The following is a 19673-nucleotide window of genomic DNA, read 5'->3' on the forward strand; positions in this document are numbered from 1 at the left end:
GTCAGCCTTTACCATCCTATAAGAGAATATGCCTGTGCTCTTCCGCTTATTCCCTTTTTGTTATAATTTTATTACATCGTATTTTCTATTTTGTTTCATTTTATTGTACATCGCTGAGTCTATTTAGAGTCGGGCAATGCCTCAATTCAATTCAACTATGGCATAATGGCCATGTTATAAAACATGTAAGTGTTTTGTATGCAATTAGTACCTAACGGTTCAGTGATTATAAAAACTTCAGTGTGCTCTACACTATTATCAACATGTTTTTAATCCTGTACCCCCTTCCTCATTTGAAATAAATTTCCACCAAGTTCTTATCTGTTTTATTTAGTTTTCACTAAGTACTGTGAATTACAATATATATTCTTATGCAATTCAAATCTGAAAAAAATACTACTATGAATCAATATTCCACAAAACAGTGTAAACACTTGTTAATTTGGAGACGAGTTTTGTTTTTAAAAAGTGAGCAATCACATCTCATATATTTGGCCCAATAAACTCAGGTATAACCTAACTTATGATACTTAGGAGAGTAATTGTCACCAACTTGGTGTCAGATGTGCAGGGCTACACTGCTCAGAATTCCCAAATTGCCTGCTCAAATGTTTTAGATTGGAGGACGTTGAAGTTGATGTGGCAGAATGAGGCTCTATGAGGTATGGCAAAACAAACTTACCGCATCATCCAGGAGTTTTCCTGTGCTCTTTTTGCCAGGTGACTTTGATGGGGAAGGTGAAGGAGAAGGAAGAGGAGTTGAAAGTGTCTCTTCTTGTTCAATCTCTTTCTCCAGCTTTATTAATCCAGGAGGTTCCACGCCAAACCTTTTAAAGGGATAGATTGAACCCTGCACTTATAAATCAGTTTCATCATATTAATGTCAGCTGCTAAAAATGGTGAAGAACCAACTTTATAATAATAACATTAGAAATTCTTGCTTAAATTAAATCTTGAGACCTATATTAATTCTGAGGGTAGATTTCAGAAAAAGCAACTATTGGTATTAATGCAATCTTACAAGATATATCAACATTACCATTTAATTTTGGACTTCAGGCAGAGCACTGAATTTTATTTATACAGCCCTGAAGTTACTGACATAGTATAATAAATCTTAAGAAAGCCGTACTTCCTGCCACAGGCTGACTGTGGAAGAACAGAGCATGGAGAAGAAAAGGCAGAGGAAGAAAGCCACTCTGGGTGGCTTACGATGAACTGAAATTAAGTAGGTAAAATAATCCTGAAATATCAACCTGACTCAGGTTGGGTTGCAATAATACTACACAACGTTTTTGCAGTGTCGTCTGTTGTTATATTCTTCCAAAAGGTATGCTTAGAGTAGACTGCAATGTAGACATAATTAATATAACTAAGACTAATCTGAATTCCATGTAAAAGACCACCATACATCTTAGGACACAGTAAAGGTTAATCCACTGAAAATTGCCCTCTCAATTATTTTCCAAGTAATATCAAACATTGGCTAAGTTCATATAACATGCTATACCTAAACAAATAAACTACACTAAGGCTTAATGTAATGGCATGGTTCTCCAACATGCTCAGACAATGGCTTTTAAGAGGAATGAGGCTCAAGTCAGAGAATGGATTCTTGTCTTCTGAACTCTCCTTCTTCCTGGACGGCTCTTCCAGACAGGTGTCTAGATCCATCATTAGAAATGAGCCCTTCCCCTATGATCCCACAATGCCATCACTGGTTGTGTGTGATCGTGATGTAATGTCAAGTGAATACCAGTTTGACTAGCAAATGGAGAAAAGCTATTTACAGCAACAAACGTCACTACAGATTGTTCCAATTTCCAAATGATGTGAAATGGTCAGAACAACTTGAACAATTCAGGTAAATTGATATAAGGAAGATCTGTGGTTGTGATGGCTGGTCATCTGGGACTGCCCTTAGCCAAAAGGCACAACTCACATACATTGCAGCATTATTGCACAACTTGGCTTGTTTTTATTATACAAAGTTATTGGGCATGCTCCTATCCTTTCTGCAGTGGGATTACAGGAGCAATTCATAGCCTTAAGAACATTTTCCCTTTTCAGGTTTTCCAGAAATATTGAAGCTCATACTTCCAGAATTCCTAGCCTAGCAGGAGCAGGGAAGAGGACAGTGACACATTGGAAAAGACAGTGCTAGGCTATGAGAAAGTGGAAGTGATTTTCTTTTCCTAACTTGCAGAGAATTCAATTATAGCTAATACAAATATTTCAGGCTGTTTGTTATGCAGTGTATATGCAAGAGGAATTTATATCATTGGCTTTTCTTTTTCTAATTCCAGATCCCAGATTTTTAATAATGCACTTAGTACAAACATGCAGATACTGAAAGGCCACAAATCATTAAGTTCCCACTGGACCCTGACTATACACCTGTATGCAAACTTACTCATCAGATGTAGCTTCTGTGCTCTTCAAGTGAATGCAGATTCCTTTTCTTTTCCCCTTCAACATCTTATAACAACAATATATCCTCTTTTTATGGATTTAAACCTGTTTTCTTCCTGGTCTAGCTGTTTATTCTTATTTTGTTCCAGTCCCTTACATTAAATGGTACTGCATCTACATATGCCTATATCTAGCTACACACTAAATGAAGATTAAATTGATATGAACATTTGATTTATTCAACTCCACTTAATCAATTCTTTCTTCTTGCAATTGATTACTATTTTGATGTGGTAAGGTTAGAAACTCCATTCACCTTGAAAGTAATGCCAGCAAAGTACAAACTCCTTCATAGAGTCACCATTACTGGCAAAGTCAAATGGGGAAAGGTGAACCTATGGGTCTCCACAAGAAAGACAACTGCTTAATTTCCAGTGATAGCAAAAGTCAGAATAGGTAAAGCTATAGGTTTTCCAGTGGTAATGTAAAGCTGGGAAAGGTGGACATTAACAGTGGGAGAATGTGGATAGACTCCTTCAAATTATGGATTTGGAGACAGTATTATGGACTCTAAGAACCAATCAAGCAGTCCTGGAAGAAATAAAGACTTACTGCCCAACTGAAGCAAATAGGAACTCACATACTTTGATCACATAATGCAAATGGATGATGGATTAGAAACAATTATTATGCTTAGCAAGGTGGGAGAATACAAAATAAAATTGATGGAGAGGATGAGGGATATCCCTTGAATGTCTCTGGAAGAGCTGTAGATTGTCACCAGATACAAATCAAGATGCAAAGCATGTATCCATACATCACCAGGAGTCAGATCCAACTCAGTAGTGTTTATTTAACTATAAATTCTGGATCTTGCAAGCTTAATGGACCTGGAAGGAAAGGTGTGTGGGTAGGGGGAGTTTTTCACTTCATATCCTTCTTCCAAGAACTCACATTCTTAATTGTATGACCCCCTATGGATCTAAGAGACATCAGCCTAAATTCTTTTTCCTCCGTTTTGAGTCCTCTGTAAATGCCATGTGATTTTGGAGGATGGAATAATGGAACACCCCTCCCCCACCCAAAAAAAGGCTGGCATAAGTAACACTTCACAATTTCCACTCTGTTTGAATTTCCATGTTCTCTATGGAAAAACCTTACGCTTCATATCAATTGTGTAATATAACTTTAGTGAAAAAGGGTAGGGACCACAATTTTATTTTACCATGATGGTCACAAACAGAAACCCAGTTTTTGCCCACACCTGACTCTGTCAGTCTCATATGGCATATTTAATACAGCAGTTTTGAAATGTAAAAAGAAATTAGTTTTAATGCAATGGGTTATGTAGCCAACCTACTATATCTACATTTTACTGAACCTTAAACATGCAGACTGAGATTGACCATGGGTTAGTAGACCGTCATTCATTATTTATCTTGGCAAGCAAAGATTTTGCCTTCCTCACAGCATTATCTTTTGGTCTCTTTGAATTTCTGTTGTTGGTTAATATTATCTGCTGTTATTTCTGTCACACAGTTCCACTTGAAGTACTAAAGGCAACGGGACGCCCCCTCCATCAGGGTATGTATGGGACTGCAAAAGCCTACCCCACCTTGGGAGCTGGCATGCCTGCAAAACTCCTGCATCACAGGATGGGCATGTGTTAGGCTAGGGCTCTGAACTCTTATTACTTCACTATCCAGGTTGGAACAGTGTTGTCATCTAATGTCCAATGTTTGCAACTTTGCTCTGTGTTCTTTCAAACTTCGGAAATGTTAATAAATCAAGTTGTGTTTACTTATATCTTACTTTATTCTATGCATCCTCATTGCTTCCACTCCTACTTCCCAGCTTTTTGCTGCTAGCACTGTAACAATATCTCTTTTTCATTTCATGTCATTAATAGGCGTAACTACCTCAACACAAAAGAAGCCAAAACTCCTGACAACTGTTCTTTTACTTGTGCTGGAGGAGGAGGAGGAGGAGGAGGAGGAGGAGGAGGCGGCGGCAAAGACATATTACCATATTATTGTTTACATAAATGGCTCAAAGCAAAAAAAGTCCCAGTTATTGAAACAAATACTCTGACTTGAAAACACCAAATAATCTGTGTTAGAAATCACTGCTCTACTACAGATTTGTTTTCAGGTTGGGCTTTTTTTGACTTTGGTTTGAAGATGGCACACAAGCTCCATCCCTTTTTCTTAGTTGAGCCTTAACTCTTTTTGTTTGAACAACTGCCCACAATATGTTCCACGTGTACTAATAACTGGACCTTTGCCTTTACCCAGGCTAGTATAAATGTTAGCTTGACAGTGCACAGGACCAGTAATTCTCTCAATTTCTGCTGCTGCCAAGAGTCAGGCCTGCAACTAGGGTTTGTGTCACCCAGGGCACACATGGATTCCGTGCCCATTTTGGCACCCCCCAGTGCTCATTTTGGTGCCCCCCCAGTGCTCATTTTGGCACCCCCCCCAGCACGGCGCCTGGGGCACATGCCCCCTCCCCCCCAGTTGCAGCCCTGCCAAGAGTGACATTCTTGCTCATTCTTTAAATAAGTTTGCCTACCTGGCTGCAATCCTTCCAAGCTCAAGCAAACAAAGGCACACTTCTCTGGGCTGCTTATGGAGGACTGTAAAAGCAAAATGGAGACAGAAAGTATTTATGGAGAAGGTATTTGAAGTATCTGAATGATACATGCTTGTAATATGCCGAATCCTAAACTACAGGATTGAATGGCTGATGCAGACAAATAAAAGCATGGCTACACAGTTTATTGAAAAATTAAGACATGGATGGCATATGCTATTTTAGAAGAACTCAACTCCTCTAAGTTGACACCTGATGTGAAATATGCAGGCTTCATTTAAAGACAAAGAAATTAATGTTTTCAGAAGAATGCTATTCTTAGGCAAATTGATGTAGATGATTAATTCATTAATCAATTTAATAACTTATGAGTAACTCATTTTTTTTTCCTTCCAAAGTTGTAGCCCTAAATTAAGATTCTAAGATATTTCAAATAAACAAAGGTTTGTAGAATGATAATTTTAAAAGGTGCTAATGGATTTAGTGATTTGTATAATGGGATCAGCAAAATTATATCCAAGGTTTTTAAAAAAAAAAAAAAAAGATTATACCATCCAAAACATACAACTGGTCATTCTTTGAAACATACAGTACACTAAACAGGTCATAAGTAATAAGATCTTTACATAAATAAAGGAGGGAATCTGGAGAATAAAGTGTGTTTGAAATAATTTACATGTTCTCCTGCAGATAACTTTTGCCTGGACTCTACCAAATGCTCTATTCAATTTCCCACTCGAACTAGAACATCACAGAAGTAACTGTATGGAAGTCATCCACATGATGATTAAATAGCAGGCCTCAACACTGACCATAATCCTGCTCCACTCCAAATATCCACATGTTGATCTCCATCATAGGTAAACAACCTGTAGTTCCTTGGATGTTTTGGACTACAACTCTCACAATTTCTCACCACAAGCCATTACTGGCTAGTGCTTGTTTAAGTTGTAGCCCACTACATATTAAGAATACCAGGTTGTCTGTCTGTGTCCTACATGCACTACTAGGGAATGGGGAAGTAGTTCATTTATATGAGATATAATACTTTATTATTTGTGTATTAATCAAATTAATATGGTCACCCATCTAACCAGTGGAACTCTGAGCAATGAACAACAACAACAAAACCCATATGCAATTAATTAAAAGAAAACTCAAGTTGAGGCCACTACAAAAAACTCATTTCCAGCATCTCACACGCACCCAGGCCAGAGTTCTATTAGCATCCTGGACCCGGTGCGTGGGAGAACAGCCAGGTCTTCACAGTCTTCCAAAAGGCCAACAAAGTCAGAGCCTTCCATAAACCAATAGGATCAGCTCAAACAGGATACTGTTTCTGCAAGCAAATAATTCAGTAATATCTGGTCCCCAGGGAATATTGTTTTTTTTTTTAAACTGATTTGTATAACTAGTACATACTGTACTATATTCTCCAACCAGAATTCCATCCATTAGATGACCAGCTATATATAATTGTTTTAATAGATAGATAAATAAGTACTCAAATTAGTTCTTTATTCTTATAGAACTACTGTATGAAAACTATTAACCTTGATCAATAGGTTGATTCCCTCCCTCCCCCCAGTAGGGTTGTAAGATTAACATTAAGTCAAACTTGTAAATTTGAGTCTTGCAGTTTGGCATAGGACCATTTTAAAGCTAGGGGGTTCCCAAATTATAATGATTCTGTTTTGCAGAATTAGCAGTTTTGTTCAGGCAGCTAAAGTTTTATCCAACTGCATGTGAAAAATAATTCACCAATTTGGTTCTCCATATGAGAATTTAGTCACAGACATTCCATGTTATGGCTTTGAACTCCAGATGATTTGATGTGTTGGCAGCAATCACTCCATTAGGGTCAAATGGGAAAAGCCCTTGGAAACTGACTATCCACACACACGGGGAACATAAATTAATGTACATATTAAAATATTCTTAACATAAATCAATTCTGAAATATCCTATGGGATATTTAGAAAAATTGTTTAAATTTTTAGAACAATATAGCATTTTAAGAAATGACAGAGTACAGAGTGATAAGACAATATGAACAAGTGAAAGATGGTTTCTGCAAGAGTGTTGGTTCTTGGGTGAAAATTAATGTTTTTGTGCATCTGGGTCACAACAATCTGGATACATCTCATGCATTTCATGATGAACAATGTCAAACAGTGAAATTATTATTAAAACAAGTAGGACAATATAGACAGTATTCAACCATTTAAAAAAATTCTATGATATAAGAATGTGATGGTATATACCAAAGCAAAACTATTAGCATTCCTGATTATCTGTATAGATGCTCTTGAACAAAAATGTGGTGGGAAGGATTACTACTATAGGTATGTACACTTACTGTTTTGCATTTTGTGGAACCAGAATTACTGTTTCTATCTATGAAATGCCAGAATTTTTATACAGCTAAACTATATTGCTCTTATCTTCTTGGCATATTAAAGTGGTAAGTACTTTCTTACCACTTTGACAAGAATTCAGGGAGAATTGTAGTCACAAATAAATATAAATATGATACAAGTATAAGTTATACAGCTATATTCATGGAAATAATTGCTTTCTGCTGTACTTGCTTTTGTTACACACTGATGTATGTACTGAAAAAAAATATTGTATATATGCAGCTTAATCCCCAAAAGGATTTTACTTGGTGTATACAAAAAGTAAAGGAACACTATAATAAATGTAGTATTTGTAAAGCATGCAGAAAACAAAAGTGATGTATTTCCTCTCCTGATTTCATATTAATAGAAAGGAAAGACAAAATGCATTTTAGGATAGGTAAATAATAGGTAATAAATAGGTAATAAATAATCCAGAGAGGTTCAGTAAGGTTAATTAGGTAATGTCAATTAGTGAAGGAAAAAGTAAGTTAATAGTAAGTTGGGAAGCAGAAGATTGTTCATTACTAAGAAACATCATTTAAAAAATACAACCAGGAGTTTGCCCTCGGGTTTGATGGGTTACACATTTTTTGCACAAAAACCAGCGTGCAAAACTGGATGTCTTTCAATCCTTACTGATTATTTCATATGGAAACCTTCATTCATCTTATATACAGAACTCATATAGAAGAAATGTTATTAGCATTTCTGAATTTTGTTCACCTAGTTTCATAGGCTGAATCCTTTCTTGTATCCAGTCTCCAGCACTGATTAAAATCATTATCATCATCAGTATGTTCTACTGATATTATGCTGAAAGAACATTGCAAAGGCTATTCTAAATAGTCAACACAGCCACTCATCAAAACTGTATACTTTTTGTTTAATATAACTTGGCTATCATTTTGAGAACTATTATCTAATGAGACAGCTGCATGCCATGGAATCTCTGATCTTGTCTGAAAGGGGTGAAAGCATAACAATCATTATATATCAGTTGAAAGGTTTGATTTTCATAATTAAGTGACTTTAAAGTTTCATTGTTTATGCAGTAACACAAATAAAAATGTACAGTAAATAAATCATAGTAAGAAACACAAAACTGTGAATAGTCAAAGCAAACTTTGTAAAAGACACAGACAGAAAAGAAAGGCTTATTCTGATGCAACTGGGGTGGGGAAGGGGAATTAGTTTATTCATTAGCTGTTTTGTACAGCTGTCCTCTCAAAATGACTGACTGTCTATGCCATGTACTCAAACTGGGATTCCTAAATTACATTTTTTTAAAATATAATTCCAAAGCAAAGGCCCTGGATTAAGCAATCAGCTTGCTCTACTAGTCACAGTGGGAAATGGAATATGTTTCTATTCAGAAATGAGTCTCACCCTGAGTAGAACTTCCAAGTGATATAATTTGTAGTTTTAGATAGCAATACTATGAATGAAACAGCTGACAATTGAGAAAATGTCATTGCATCCAGAATGATAAATACATATTACAGTTTTACAAATTTATAAGGCACCAAACCAAAGGTGTATGCAGCATCACTACTGGCAGGTATGATCATGTCTTTATTACCTATAACTCTTAAGTTTATTTTCATTTTACTGTGTGTTTTTTTACCATAAGTCACCTAGAGTCTAGGATAAGGCAGCATGGAAACTGGAACAACTAATTAAGTAAGTATATATAGGCCCATTAGGTTCTGGGAGACCCGCACAGGATAATTATTGTATAAGGTCTTTTAGTGGACCATGGCATATGACTGGAAGTCATCGCAGGTTGAAAAGACACCACAGTTGCATAAACCTGATAGCTTATGATGTATAATTTATTCCAATATTGTAAGTCTGAAAACTAAGTCTTCCTGGTGGCTTTTTATTTAAAGCAAACTGCAACTGAGAACCAGATTCGCTTAAATGGTAAGAGTTCTGCTGTGTGTTGCATCAAAATAAGTCAGATCAATCACATGTATGTCTTCTGTAAATATGCATAAGTATGTGCAATTGTCACAAGAACTGGTGATGGAAGAAAAATATTGTCAAGCACTCCAAAAATAAATCACACATATTAGCATGCTAGCATAGCTGAAAGCAAACCCTTTTCTTGCTAGTAGTTTCCTTGAAGGAAAAGATGAAGGAAGTCCGTTGCCTCCAAATCCTATAACCATTAGACAACATAGGAGAGTCACACTTAGTTGAAAATAAAGAATTTAGAGCATTGCATGTTTACAAAGCAAGCATACCACAGGACCATTGATTCCCAGTTAAAACAATACTACTGTAGTTAACAGGAGCTTTTGGCAGTATGTAGCACTCAACCAAGAAAAAATATATACATATACATATACATATACACACACATACACACACGCATACAATATATATATACAGTATATACATATACATATACTAGATCATTTATTATTTATAGCTCTTCTTTCAAAAGTGAAACTTACACTTGGGAATGTTACATGGAAAACAAGGAAGAGAATATACCTAGGTAGTATTCCATAAAGGCCTTTGACTTGCTCTGCAAACCCAGTCATGGATCAACACATCATAATCAAAATATTAATTCTTTCTTCTGCCACTTGGACATACTTGGGTTCCAGTCAGATCTGCCTGATATACACATTAGAAGATCAGTCGTTTGAAAAGGGAAGTGATGCATGTACCCACAACAAGAAATGCAATGTCTCTTAACTAAATCAGGATCATGGCAGAGGGGGCAATAAGGATTCATCACCTTTCTGCCATGAAGAAGAAACATTCATTCTGAAGGTACTATAAAGTGGAATGCTCCTTATATTAAACCAGTTTCCTCAATGCAGGCTACATTAGCATTCGGGGCAACTACCTTCTTAAGTTGCATGCCAGGAATCAAGAGAGTACATACCCAAAGACCAATCTTTTTTTACTCAAAGGTAAAACATTCCTGCAACTACCTGCAGAATACTCAAATTCCTCACATTGGCTTATAAGGTTTGCCAAAAAAACAAACAAACTTTGAACCATAAAGTATTAAGAGATATAGAAGAAATCAAGCTCTTTTTCTTTTGTTTCATTTTCTTGCACAACCATAACCAAGTGCTGCAATATTTCAACTGGGAGTTCTATAGGCTGCTTTCTGGTCCCCTATTCCTCAGTCAATAGGGCTAATGATGAACAGGGGAAAATCAGGTACTTCAGACCAGACAACAAATATTACAAGGTGAAACTCTCTTAAGTTGAAGAGTTGTGATAAAGCATAGTCAATTCTGTTTTGTAACAAGTGCCATTGGCAACTGAAAAAAAAATTAATAGTGCTATGCAGAATGTTCCTCTTTGGTTTCCTTAATGCCACCTCTTCATCCCATCAGTTACTATTCTGTTCTTTTCTTGTCTAATGCATCATCACTTTGCCTTTATGGAAATGCCAGAGACTTTGGTGCTTTGTCATGCCCTTCAGCTATTCAGTACAAGAACTCCCCAAATCTTTTGCCACCAATTATGAGGGCTGGAACTAATGGGAAATGACCGCATATCTAAAGAGATTGAATGTCCTATCCCTAGCCTTTAATATGTGCATTTCATTTACCAATGTATTTCAACCAGGTCACCTAAGTTTCTGAAGAACACATAGGCAGCAGACCTTCCTATGATAAGAACAAATGCTAGAGTAAATCCCATGCTGTGTAATACCCGAAATATAGTCCATATCAGTGGTCTGAAAATTATATCATATGTTGTCAGGCTCCCTTCTCTTGGTTCGCCTGCCATTAGGGGTTTCTGCACGTGTTAGCTGGCTTCATGCATTCACCGCATTCCCAGAGAACCAACCCTAGCTTCACATTCCTTTGCCTCAGGTGTTTCAGCCAAGGAAGCTTTGCTGCTGATAAGGCATCTGGGTTGTTAATTACTTGAGGGGGGGGGGGACTCAGGAGTGAGAAACAGCTTGTTTGTTAGACAGGGAGGTGGGATGAGATCAGAGGAGGAAAAGAATCACTTTGAATGTCTTGGCGCCAAATTCTCACTTGGAGCTTTGATTACCATCTTATGTTAATCAGATCCTTAATATTGAATTCTTTAAGCTTTCTGATGGACTGTCTGGAGAATTCCTAAGTTAGGATCTTAGTACTGGGATGGTCGCATATGTTTAGTAGATGTATTTTTATTTCCATTTATTTCACTGAATTTAGAGCAGTGTATAGAAAACTACAACTATATTGATATAATCCTTAGATGATTTTGAACAGGAACATATGGAATATATTCTACTGGGCAAATGTCAATGTAAAGCTGCCAGAGAAAGAGATAGGTGTCTCCCTGGAGTTGGTTTATGAAATAGAAAAACAATTGATGCAATTGCTCCCTACCCACTTAATTTCCTAAAGAAAGCTGCAACTTATGTGTGCAATAAACCTACAATCTATCTTAGGCCTGTCATAGTGAAAACCCAATGGCATGTTTTAACAAAGCTTTACACACACACACAGTGTGTGTGTGTGTGTGTACGTATATATGTGTGTGTCTCTATGTGTATATGTGTGTATACACACACACATAAAATAGGAGCCTAAAGCTTGTAATTAGTTCCTCCTTTCAAGGGGGATTTAGCACCTACGTCTCAGACACAGCAATTGACATATAGCATTGTAAACTTCTTTTGAAAGGGTGTTTCAAAAGCATATTTAGGGGCTTTGATTAAAACAAAAAACAAAAAACAATGTAAGTCCCACATGGTGTTCTAAATAGGTGTGTGTGTTTGTGTTTGTGTGTGTGTGTGTGTGTGTGTTAGAAAAAAGAATCAAAATAGTTCTTGAATAACTGCAATCAAACACTGAGAGGCTTGTTTTCAGACAAAGGCCCGCAAACAACACATTTACTATATTGGCAAAAAAACCTGACCTAGTTCACAGAATTTGTTTATGTGTTCACTCTTCCCAAGACACCCCAGGAATTCACTTCAACCTTGCCTCAAGGTACAATTCAAATTAAAACCAAACCAAACCAAACCCTACATTTGTGCATTCTGCATATAGAGAGAGGGAGGAGGGAGGGAGGCACTCCTAGTTACTCTGATTCCCACCCAACAGCAAGCTTTCTAGTGTGACCTGACAGTAATCCCATTTACAAACCCAAAGTGGCTCTAAGAATGAGTCTGCCAGGAAAACAAACTTTTAATGGAAACAACCTCCAAAGAAACATTTTGGAAAACAAGTTCAGGGCCCTGATTATTTAAACAAGTCCATAGTCTTCAAGCAGATGATTTTTAGTTGCATCTTTGGACACAAATGATCTTTTAAGAAAGTAATTTGGCTAATTGAAAGAATATGTGGCCAAACAGATCACATTTCATAAAAGTAACAGGCTGTGATCTGAACCAGCCACACTGACTTAAGCAATTACAACAACTGCTTTTAATTTCTATGCATATGGCACATACTATAGAACCCCTCATAATTTCCTGCCCCATTGTGAGCTACATTCACTTCAGTTGAGTAGTGTTATATGTGTTGTATCAGGTATCATGACAGGTAAAGTACAATACACTTTCTAAATTGGGTATCACTAATATAAAGGCACAAAGATGTCAATTACAACATCTTTTATACCTCTCTGTTCAGGCTTCACCTCAAATGGTATATCAAAACACACAAGTGATCCTCAGCCCTTTATTTTCTGTCCTGAAATAAGCAGAACTGTCCATAATCACAACAGAACAAGCAGGAAGCCCATATTCAGAGCTTACTATTTATCACAAGGGTGGAATTAAAAGGGCAAGATGAGCAAAACTGGGATATTGACGGTAGAGTCTGTAGGCACAGGGTTTTTACTGATATATCTCATACAACAAGTATTGTCCTCCCCAGTAATGACAGGTCAATGTCCTTTTTTATTAAATGATTAAATGACAGAGCCTTATAATCATAACTGTTGCATGACCTTCTGCTTTGCAAGTATCTAACTGATGGAATGTGCGAATCTGCTCCAATACATTCTAATAACCAAGGGATACAATGAATATCATTTTCAGAAAGAACAAAAAGGGAGCAGAAAAATTATAGCACAATTGGCAACTTGAGAAATCTAGAACCCTGAGATTTATTAAGTAGATCCAGATGGAATTAGTGGCTGGGGATACAACAGAATCACTTGTCTACCCCAAGAACTATGCACTGTATGGATAGTATCAGACATTTCTTGGCCTATACTAGACTAAAAGCCATGCAGGCAGGGACTCAAGAATGAAGCTGTTTTGATAGGTAGGTTTATTACAAAAACTAGGAAAGACATTGAAGAAAAAAATCTGGAAACTGCCAAGTATAGAATGCAAGCCCTATTTAAAATGAAGCAAAGTTCAATTTTTGTGTCTCTGTCTCCTGCCTGCACAGTGCATGCTTTTGAGCAGACAAACACTGTCCAACTGTGTCTTGTTATGTTAGATGAATCTGCTCTTGGGCTGTTTGTTTTTGATCTTAACAGATCCAGCCCTCACACTAACACAAACCTGCAGCTAAGAGCAGGGACTTCAACCCCAACCTTTCAAATTTCCTGCATATATATGTAGTCATTGAAACCCATTAATACCCATATCTTTCAAATGAGAAATATTGACACAATGAGATAAATGAGGACATAATGGCAGTCCTAATGCCATGGCTTAATTATTGTGAGCCAGAACCTCTTATGAATCTATTGCAAAATCATTCAGAAATTTATCATTTAAGCCCCCCTTTCTTCCATCCATTAGTTACCATGGGACAAGGTTGTTGAAAAGAATTTGATAATAAAGACTATATGGTAAATGAGCACTGAAAATAAATATAGGAACTAAAAGAGGAATTAAAACAAGCATTTTCTATGCCCAATACCCATCTACACACTTTTTTCACACCTATTCATGGAATAGCTGAGTTGCCTTGGCAACTGCCAGGGTGCTAGAGCTATAAAGTCACAAAGTTTTACATAAATCATTGCAAACACCATGTTTTCAGTAATGTCACACAAGAACATATTTCATGACACTACTGAATACTGTCTAGCATAATTTTTAATTTTCTTCCAGCTTGTATTTGCACTCTAGGTGGGAAATATATCTACTAAGCCAATTCTTCATTTAAATAAGCACCTGAAGGTGATCAAGCTCTCTCTTTAATAAATGTTTAGCATGAAGTAAGGAAAAACAGAAGATAACATCTTATCAAATTGTACAGTAGCTAGATAATTCAATAAATTTGAGGAAATTATTTTAGCTAGGTTTCCATCACTCACGTTGATAGTCAAGTAAATAGTTTTGTAAAGTAATGTGCTGAAATCTTTTATTTTTTAGTTTTGCTCTGTGAAAGAACTAACTCAACTATGGAAGATTCACTTTAGGTTCTATCCTATTATAAACAGAAGATAGTTTGTTATACAGAACGCAAAACAATTGTGACTTTCTGTTATATAATTCCCAGATGGAGAATTTGATCTGTCAAAGGATATCAAGTTGCCATTGATTTATTTAGTCCTCTGCTGAAAGGGCACTAAAAGGGTGAAAAAAATAGCTGGAGAAAAAAACTTCATGTAATGAAATGGCTGACTGAAACCCAGCTGATTGTTTTTCTTTTCTTACATCATCCCTCAAACGTGTTTTCTGAGTAGCTTATGTAAAAAAACAAACCAAAATATACATGCAAAACTGTAATTATATATTAAAAGCCAAATACAGCATAAACATTCAGGAAAGAGCAATTCTATGAAAAAAGATCAGGAACTTTTTAAAAAGATTGTTAGTCCTGAAAGAGAAGTAAGGTAGACTCCAACAAGCAGATATCAGGGAAGAACATCCTACAACAGGGCACTTCAGGAGAAGGCCCTCTTTCTGGGAGCTACCAACTTCACTTTAGGGGAGATACTGTAATCAGCACACAGGAGAAGAAAAGTTTTCAAAGCAATTTTCTTGTTCTGAAGAGGTGAAGGAAAAAAAAAAATTATCTTAAGGGGAAAAAGTCTTCTAAGAAAGGTTGATTTACGTCTATAAAAGGTTCTCTTTCAAAGGGACCCAGATGAGAGAAGATTAAAAAAAAAGTTCACAGGTTTTATCACTGCATCGTAAGAGCTATGCTTGCAGTTCTAGCAACCGTCAATACTGTTATAGTATTCACCATGTGCAGGAAAAAGTGAGGTGGGACAAGAGAGAGGTAGAATTGGGCTGTTAAGTTGCCTTCAATAGGATATCATAATACTTATAATGACATCACCTTGTATTTTACTAAGAAAGTATGAGAAGGGCAAGACACTGGTTTCTTCTGTAGATCCAGCTGATGTTCCATTTTAGGAACCTCAAAAGTTGACCACCATGCTCAGGTGTGCATGTGGAGGACTTCAAATTTGGTATAGAATGGGATGTGCAGATTGCCCCCACCCCTTTCTCCCCCAATTTCCACAGATTCAGCTGGCATTCCAAAGAGAAATTGTAATTATATTTGCTTGAACATGAGTACAGCTCTCCTCATAACGGGGTACCCTGTTTTATTAAGGAGCAGAATTGTATGGAGAGGTGTACTCATTCAAAACATGAGCTCACTTCCCCCTTCAGAACCCAGCTGAATCTGTGGAATTCAGGAAGAGTAAAGAGGAGATGTGTACAGATACCTCCATTTTCCACCTATGTATATGGCTGATTCATATAACTGGTTGCTTGAACAGAGTTTATAGGAGATTGTTTTAAGCCCACAGCCTGTTATCTGGCTAGCAGCTGTCTGGAGAGCAGCCATAGATCTCCAGCTTTTAAATGAAGAGGCCTTTGACTTGGGATTTTTAGCACACAAAAGAAGTGCTCAGGTATTGATTTAGTATGCAAAAGTAGTGCTCAGTTCACCCATCATTAGGTTCAATAACAGTTTTACAGTTTTCCTTATACAATCTCTCTCAAATCCCTATGGAAAAGAAATAGATATGTACTTAATTCCATTTTGACAATATATTCTAAACACTATTGGTTATTCCATTTTATTTTTTGTAACAGTCTTCCTAAAAAATACCTAAGGAATTAAAAATTATCCTTCCTGCAAAGATAATTGAGCTGATATGTAACTTAAAGAACAGATGTTCACTCTAAAACAGCTTCTTTTCTCTGAACAATCAGGCACATTACTAGCCTCGGATCCTGGAATGGTTTATTACAAGAAGGTTTATCTTAAAAAAAAAGCTTTAGTATAGTTTTCTGGGTACACCATCTGTGATCGATTTTATATCAATCTTCTGAAATTACTGGTGCAGAGGTTTGCATGCCAGCCCTAGTCATTGAGTAATCTGTAGGTTTAGTTTCGCTTGTATTGTAAACCCAGGAACTGATGGAAAGCAAGCAATACAATAAATTACTTTGGACTATCATAATGCATTGTCTGTGGATACTTCCATAATGTCAGATTGGAAGGTGATATCCTGAAATGAAAGGGGAGAGGAAGGGGATTCTGTAAAGTCAGTAAATCATTTATACAACTTTTTCATGATCTGGTAAATGTATTTATTTGTTTGTACAATTATTTATAGCCCTCCCACTTCTAGGTAGTTGAAGTAGAGTAGAAAACCAGTTGTTAGCAGAAATGAAATTAAGATTATCTTTAAGAAAGTCTCTTCAGGGACAGGAGGGGGACACATACTTCAAAGGTCATTTTCATTAACCTTCTGAATGTTCTAAGCTGTGAAGTATCTGATACCCAGCTACTAATCACGACAACTATTTGCAATCACAACTAGTAAAATTCTATATTTAGAGTAACTTGGGAGAAGCATCTAATTGGCCACTATGGGGAACAGGATGGTGGACAAGATACGTTATTTTGTCTGATCCAGATAGGTTCTTCTTATGGTTTTTCTTTCTTTTTTATTAAAATTAAATGGATACAATCAATTAAAACTAACGGAATAATCTCCTGATATCTGAAAGCTCCAAATGAAAGTTAGTGAAAGTAACCCTATTTGATTCTTCATCTTGCTAATAAAGATTTCTGGGAAACTCAAAAATGTATCTGGCTTTGTAACATTTTGGTTCATTCTAAAAATTGCTGATTTTATTATTTATATACTTCATGTTAAATTCTTAATAAGAGCTTAACATGTTTTTGGAATGTTCTAAGCCACCCAGGAAAATTGTTTTGAAGGGTGGCTTACACTTTTACAAACATAAATTATCATTCTGTGAGTTTGCAGTTTTTTTCTTTTGGAATAATGGGGCTAACTTTAAGTGTCTTAAAAAAAAACAATTTAACACAACTGCAGCTACCAATAGATATATATTATGTAATAAACATGAGTAATGGTGGAAGTGAAGAACACAATGTGAACAATAAAATATTCTCACAGACAAAAATGTAAGAAAAAGAAGTTCAATACAGAAGACAAAAAGATTGCTTGCAACTCAGATGAGTTACACATATTCAAAAACCTTTTGAGCAGCAGAAAACAGAAGCCTCTTGATGATAGCACAGTTGATTCATTTAGGCTCATCTTCCATCACAACAGCTGAATTCCACTTCCAAACAAACAATTGGTTCTCTTCATCCTCTGCTGAAATGCAATCTTGAAGCAAAAAAGTTGTCCTAAATTTTGTATCAAAAGAGATCTGCTGTAAGTATGAGAGGGAGAAAAAAAAATACTATAAAGATGAGGATTTCACCTGAACTAATGCCTTCTTGGTACAGAGGTGGCAAAGATAAAAAATACTGTCACTTGATTCCTGCTTTTCTCTGGATGAAATGGCTTAGAGTAAAGTCAGTGTAAGACAAACGTAATTGCATCATGTTATTTTTAAAAATGGTTATGTCATTTTTAAAATCATATGTCTAGTTGCAAGTTGGTACGAATACAGGAATCAGGAATACAAGAATACTCCCTCTTTTGGGGGAAATGGGTGGTAGCAAAATTTGAATAATAAATAAATCTAGGAGATACAAACAACATTGATTTGTATCTCCTAGCGATGTAAAAGATTCAGATTATTTGCATATATTTTTTACCATAAGAACACAAGACTTGAACAAAACATCTGCAGTAACATAGTGCTTTAAAGGCCTAAGTATACAAATCAGCAAACCAGTTTTACAGCTGTTTGAAAAGTAACTTAGAAAACTAAATTCCTCAAGCCCTGAGGACTTTGTGCACAAACCCATATAGATTATTTTAGCAACAGTATAGACGTGGTTTACCATTTTCTTCCAGACTAACATATAGTCCTGGAAGTCCCTAGCGGTCTGTTATCCAATAATTACCCAGGTCCAGCACTGCTTAACTTTTCAAAATTAGCCAACTTTGGCTTTGTGTTTTCATGTAGGTTAAAAGCAAATTGATCTGAAAAGCAGACCAACATGTTCGTGGCATGTTAGGCTTGATTTCCATCTCCCTCTTAGTAATCAAGCGCACCCTGACTGCACTGGAAAAAAATAATAATGAAGTGTTGATCAACCTTTCACAAAGTGTTTCAGGTAGCTCTTAACCATGAAACCTGTGGATTTCCTTAAGGTAATTCAGGAATTAAGTTACAGGTATGAGAGCTATGAGCTATTTTGCATTGGAAGGCAAAAAGGAACTTCAAAGTGCATGGGATCATGACTTTAGCAACTATCTGTAACCCTTTAAAGCAGCCTAGCATATTCCCAAGGCTGCACAGCTACTCTTTACAGCTGCCATATGATCTTTCAAAAGGGATAACAGTCCTGGCAGTGTTATCCAGTGGTACTAATTTAATCTTTGTGCTTAATGCTTGTTCATTCATGATCTAAACATGAAAATAAAAATTTAAAGAGTTGGCAGAGGGAATTGCCAACTGACCAATCTTGATATTTAATCTGATACTGTGTAAATTTGCTTTTATTATGATTATTAAGATATCATAAATTTAAGTAGTTAATATGATTCCTTCTTTTTCTTATTTATTCAGAACATACTTTAAAAAGGATCATTTGAGAAAGCAAGCGGTTATTTCTCAGTTATTATCTTTATGGTTATTGGAGATCTTTTTCTGATTTGCCATTATTTTACCAATGCACTGAGGACTTGCAGAACATTTTCGGCCAGTAAGTCAAATAATCAGGGGGAAAAAAAAAACTGAAAGTGGCAGGAAGAGAATAAGCCTAATCTTAGAATAATCATACTCATATGGTTATTACTCATCATATTTTATTGTGTTTTATTGTGAACCTCCCAGAGTCCCCTGTATGAGGGAGATGGGTGGTGATAAAAATATGTTAAATAAAATAAAAAATAAAATAAATATTTGAATAATTGTAACCAAACTGA

The 19673-nt window shown here is 36.2% G+C and overlaps 1 protein-coding gene across 1 annotated transcript in view; it reads right to left on the minus strand.

Moving 5' to 3' along the window:
- GAS2 (growth arrest specific 2) overlaps positions 1-19673 on the minus strand; it is a 124091-nt gene that overhangs the window by 37846 nt on the left and 66572 nt on the right. The window contains exons 5-6 of the mRNA XM_063289561.1: positions 4984-5047; positions 683-827 (exon numbers count right to left, since the gene is read on the minus strand). Coding sequence (XP_063145631.1) covers positions 683-827; positions 4984-5047 — 209 coding nt within the window. The remainder of the gene's footprint in view (positions 1-682; positions 828-4983; positions 5048-19673) is intronic.

This window comes from Candoia aspera, chromosome 1 (genome assembly GCF_035149785.1).
Source record: "Candoia aspera isolate rCanAsp1 chromosome 1, rCanAsp1.hap2, whole genome shotgun sequence".
In the NCBI taxonomy this organism is placed as follows: domain Eukaryota; kingdom Metazoa; phylum Chordata; class Lepidosauria; order Squamata; family Boidae; genus Candoia; species Candoia aspera.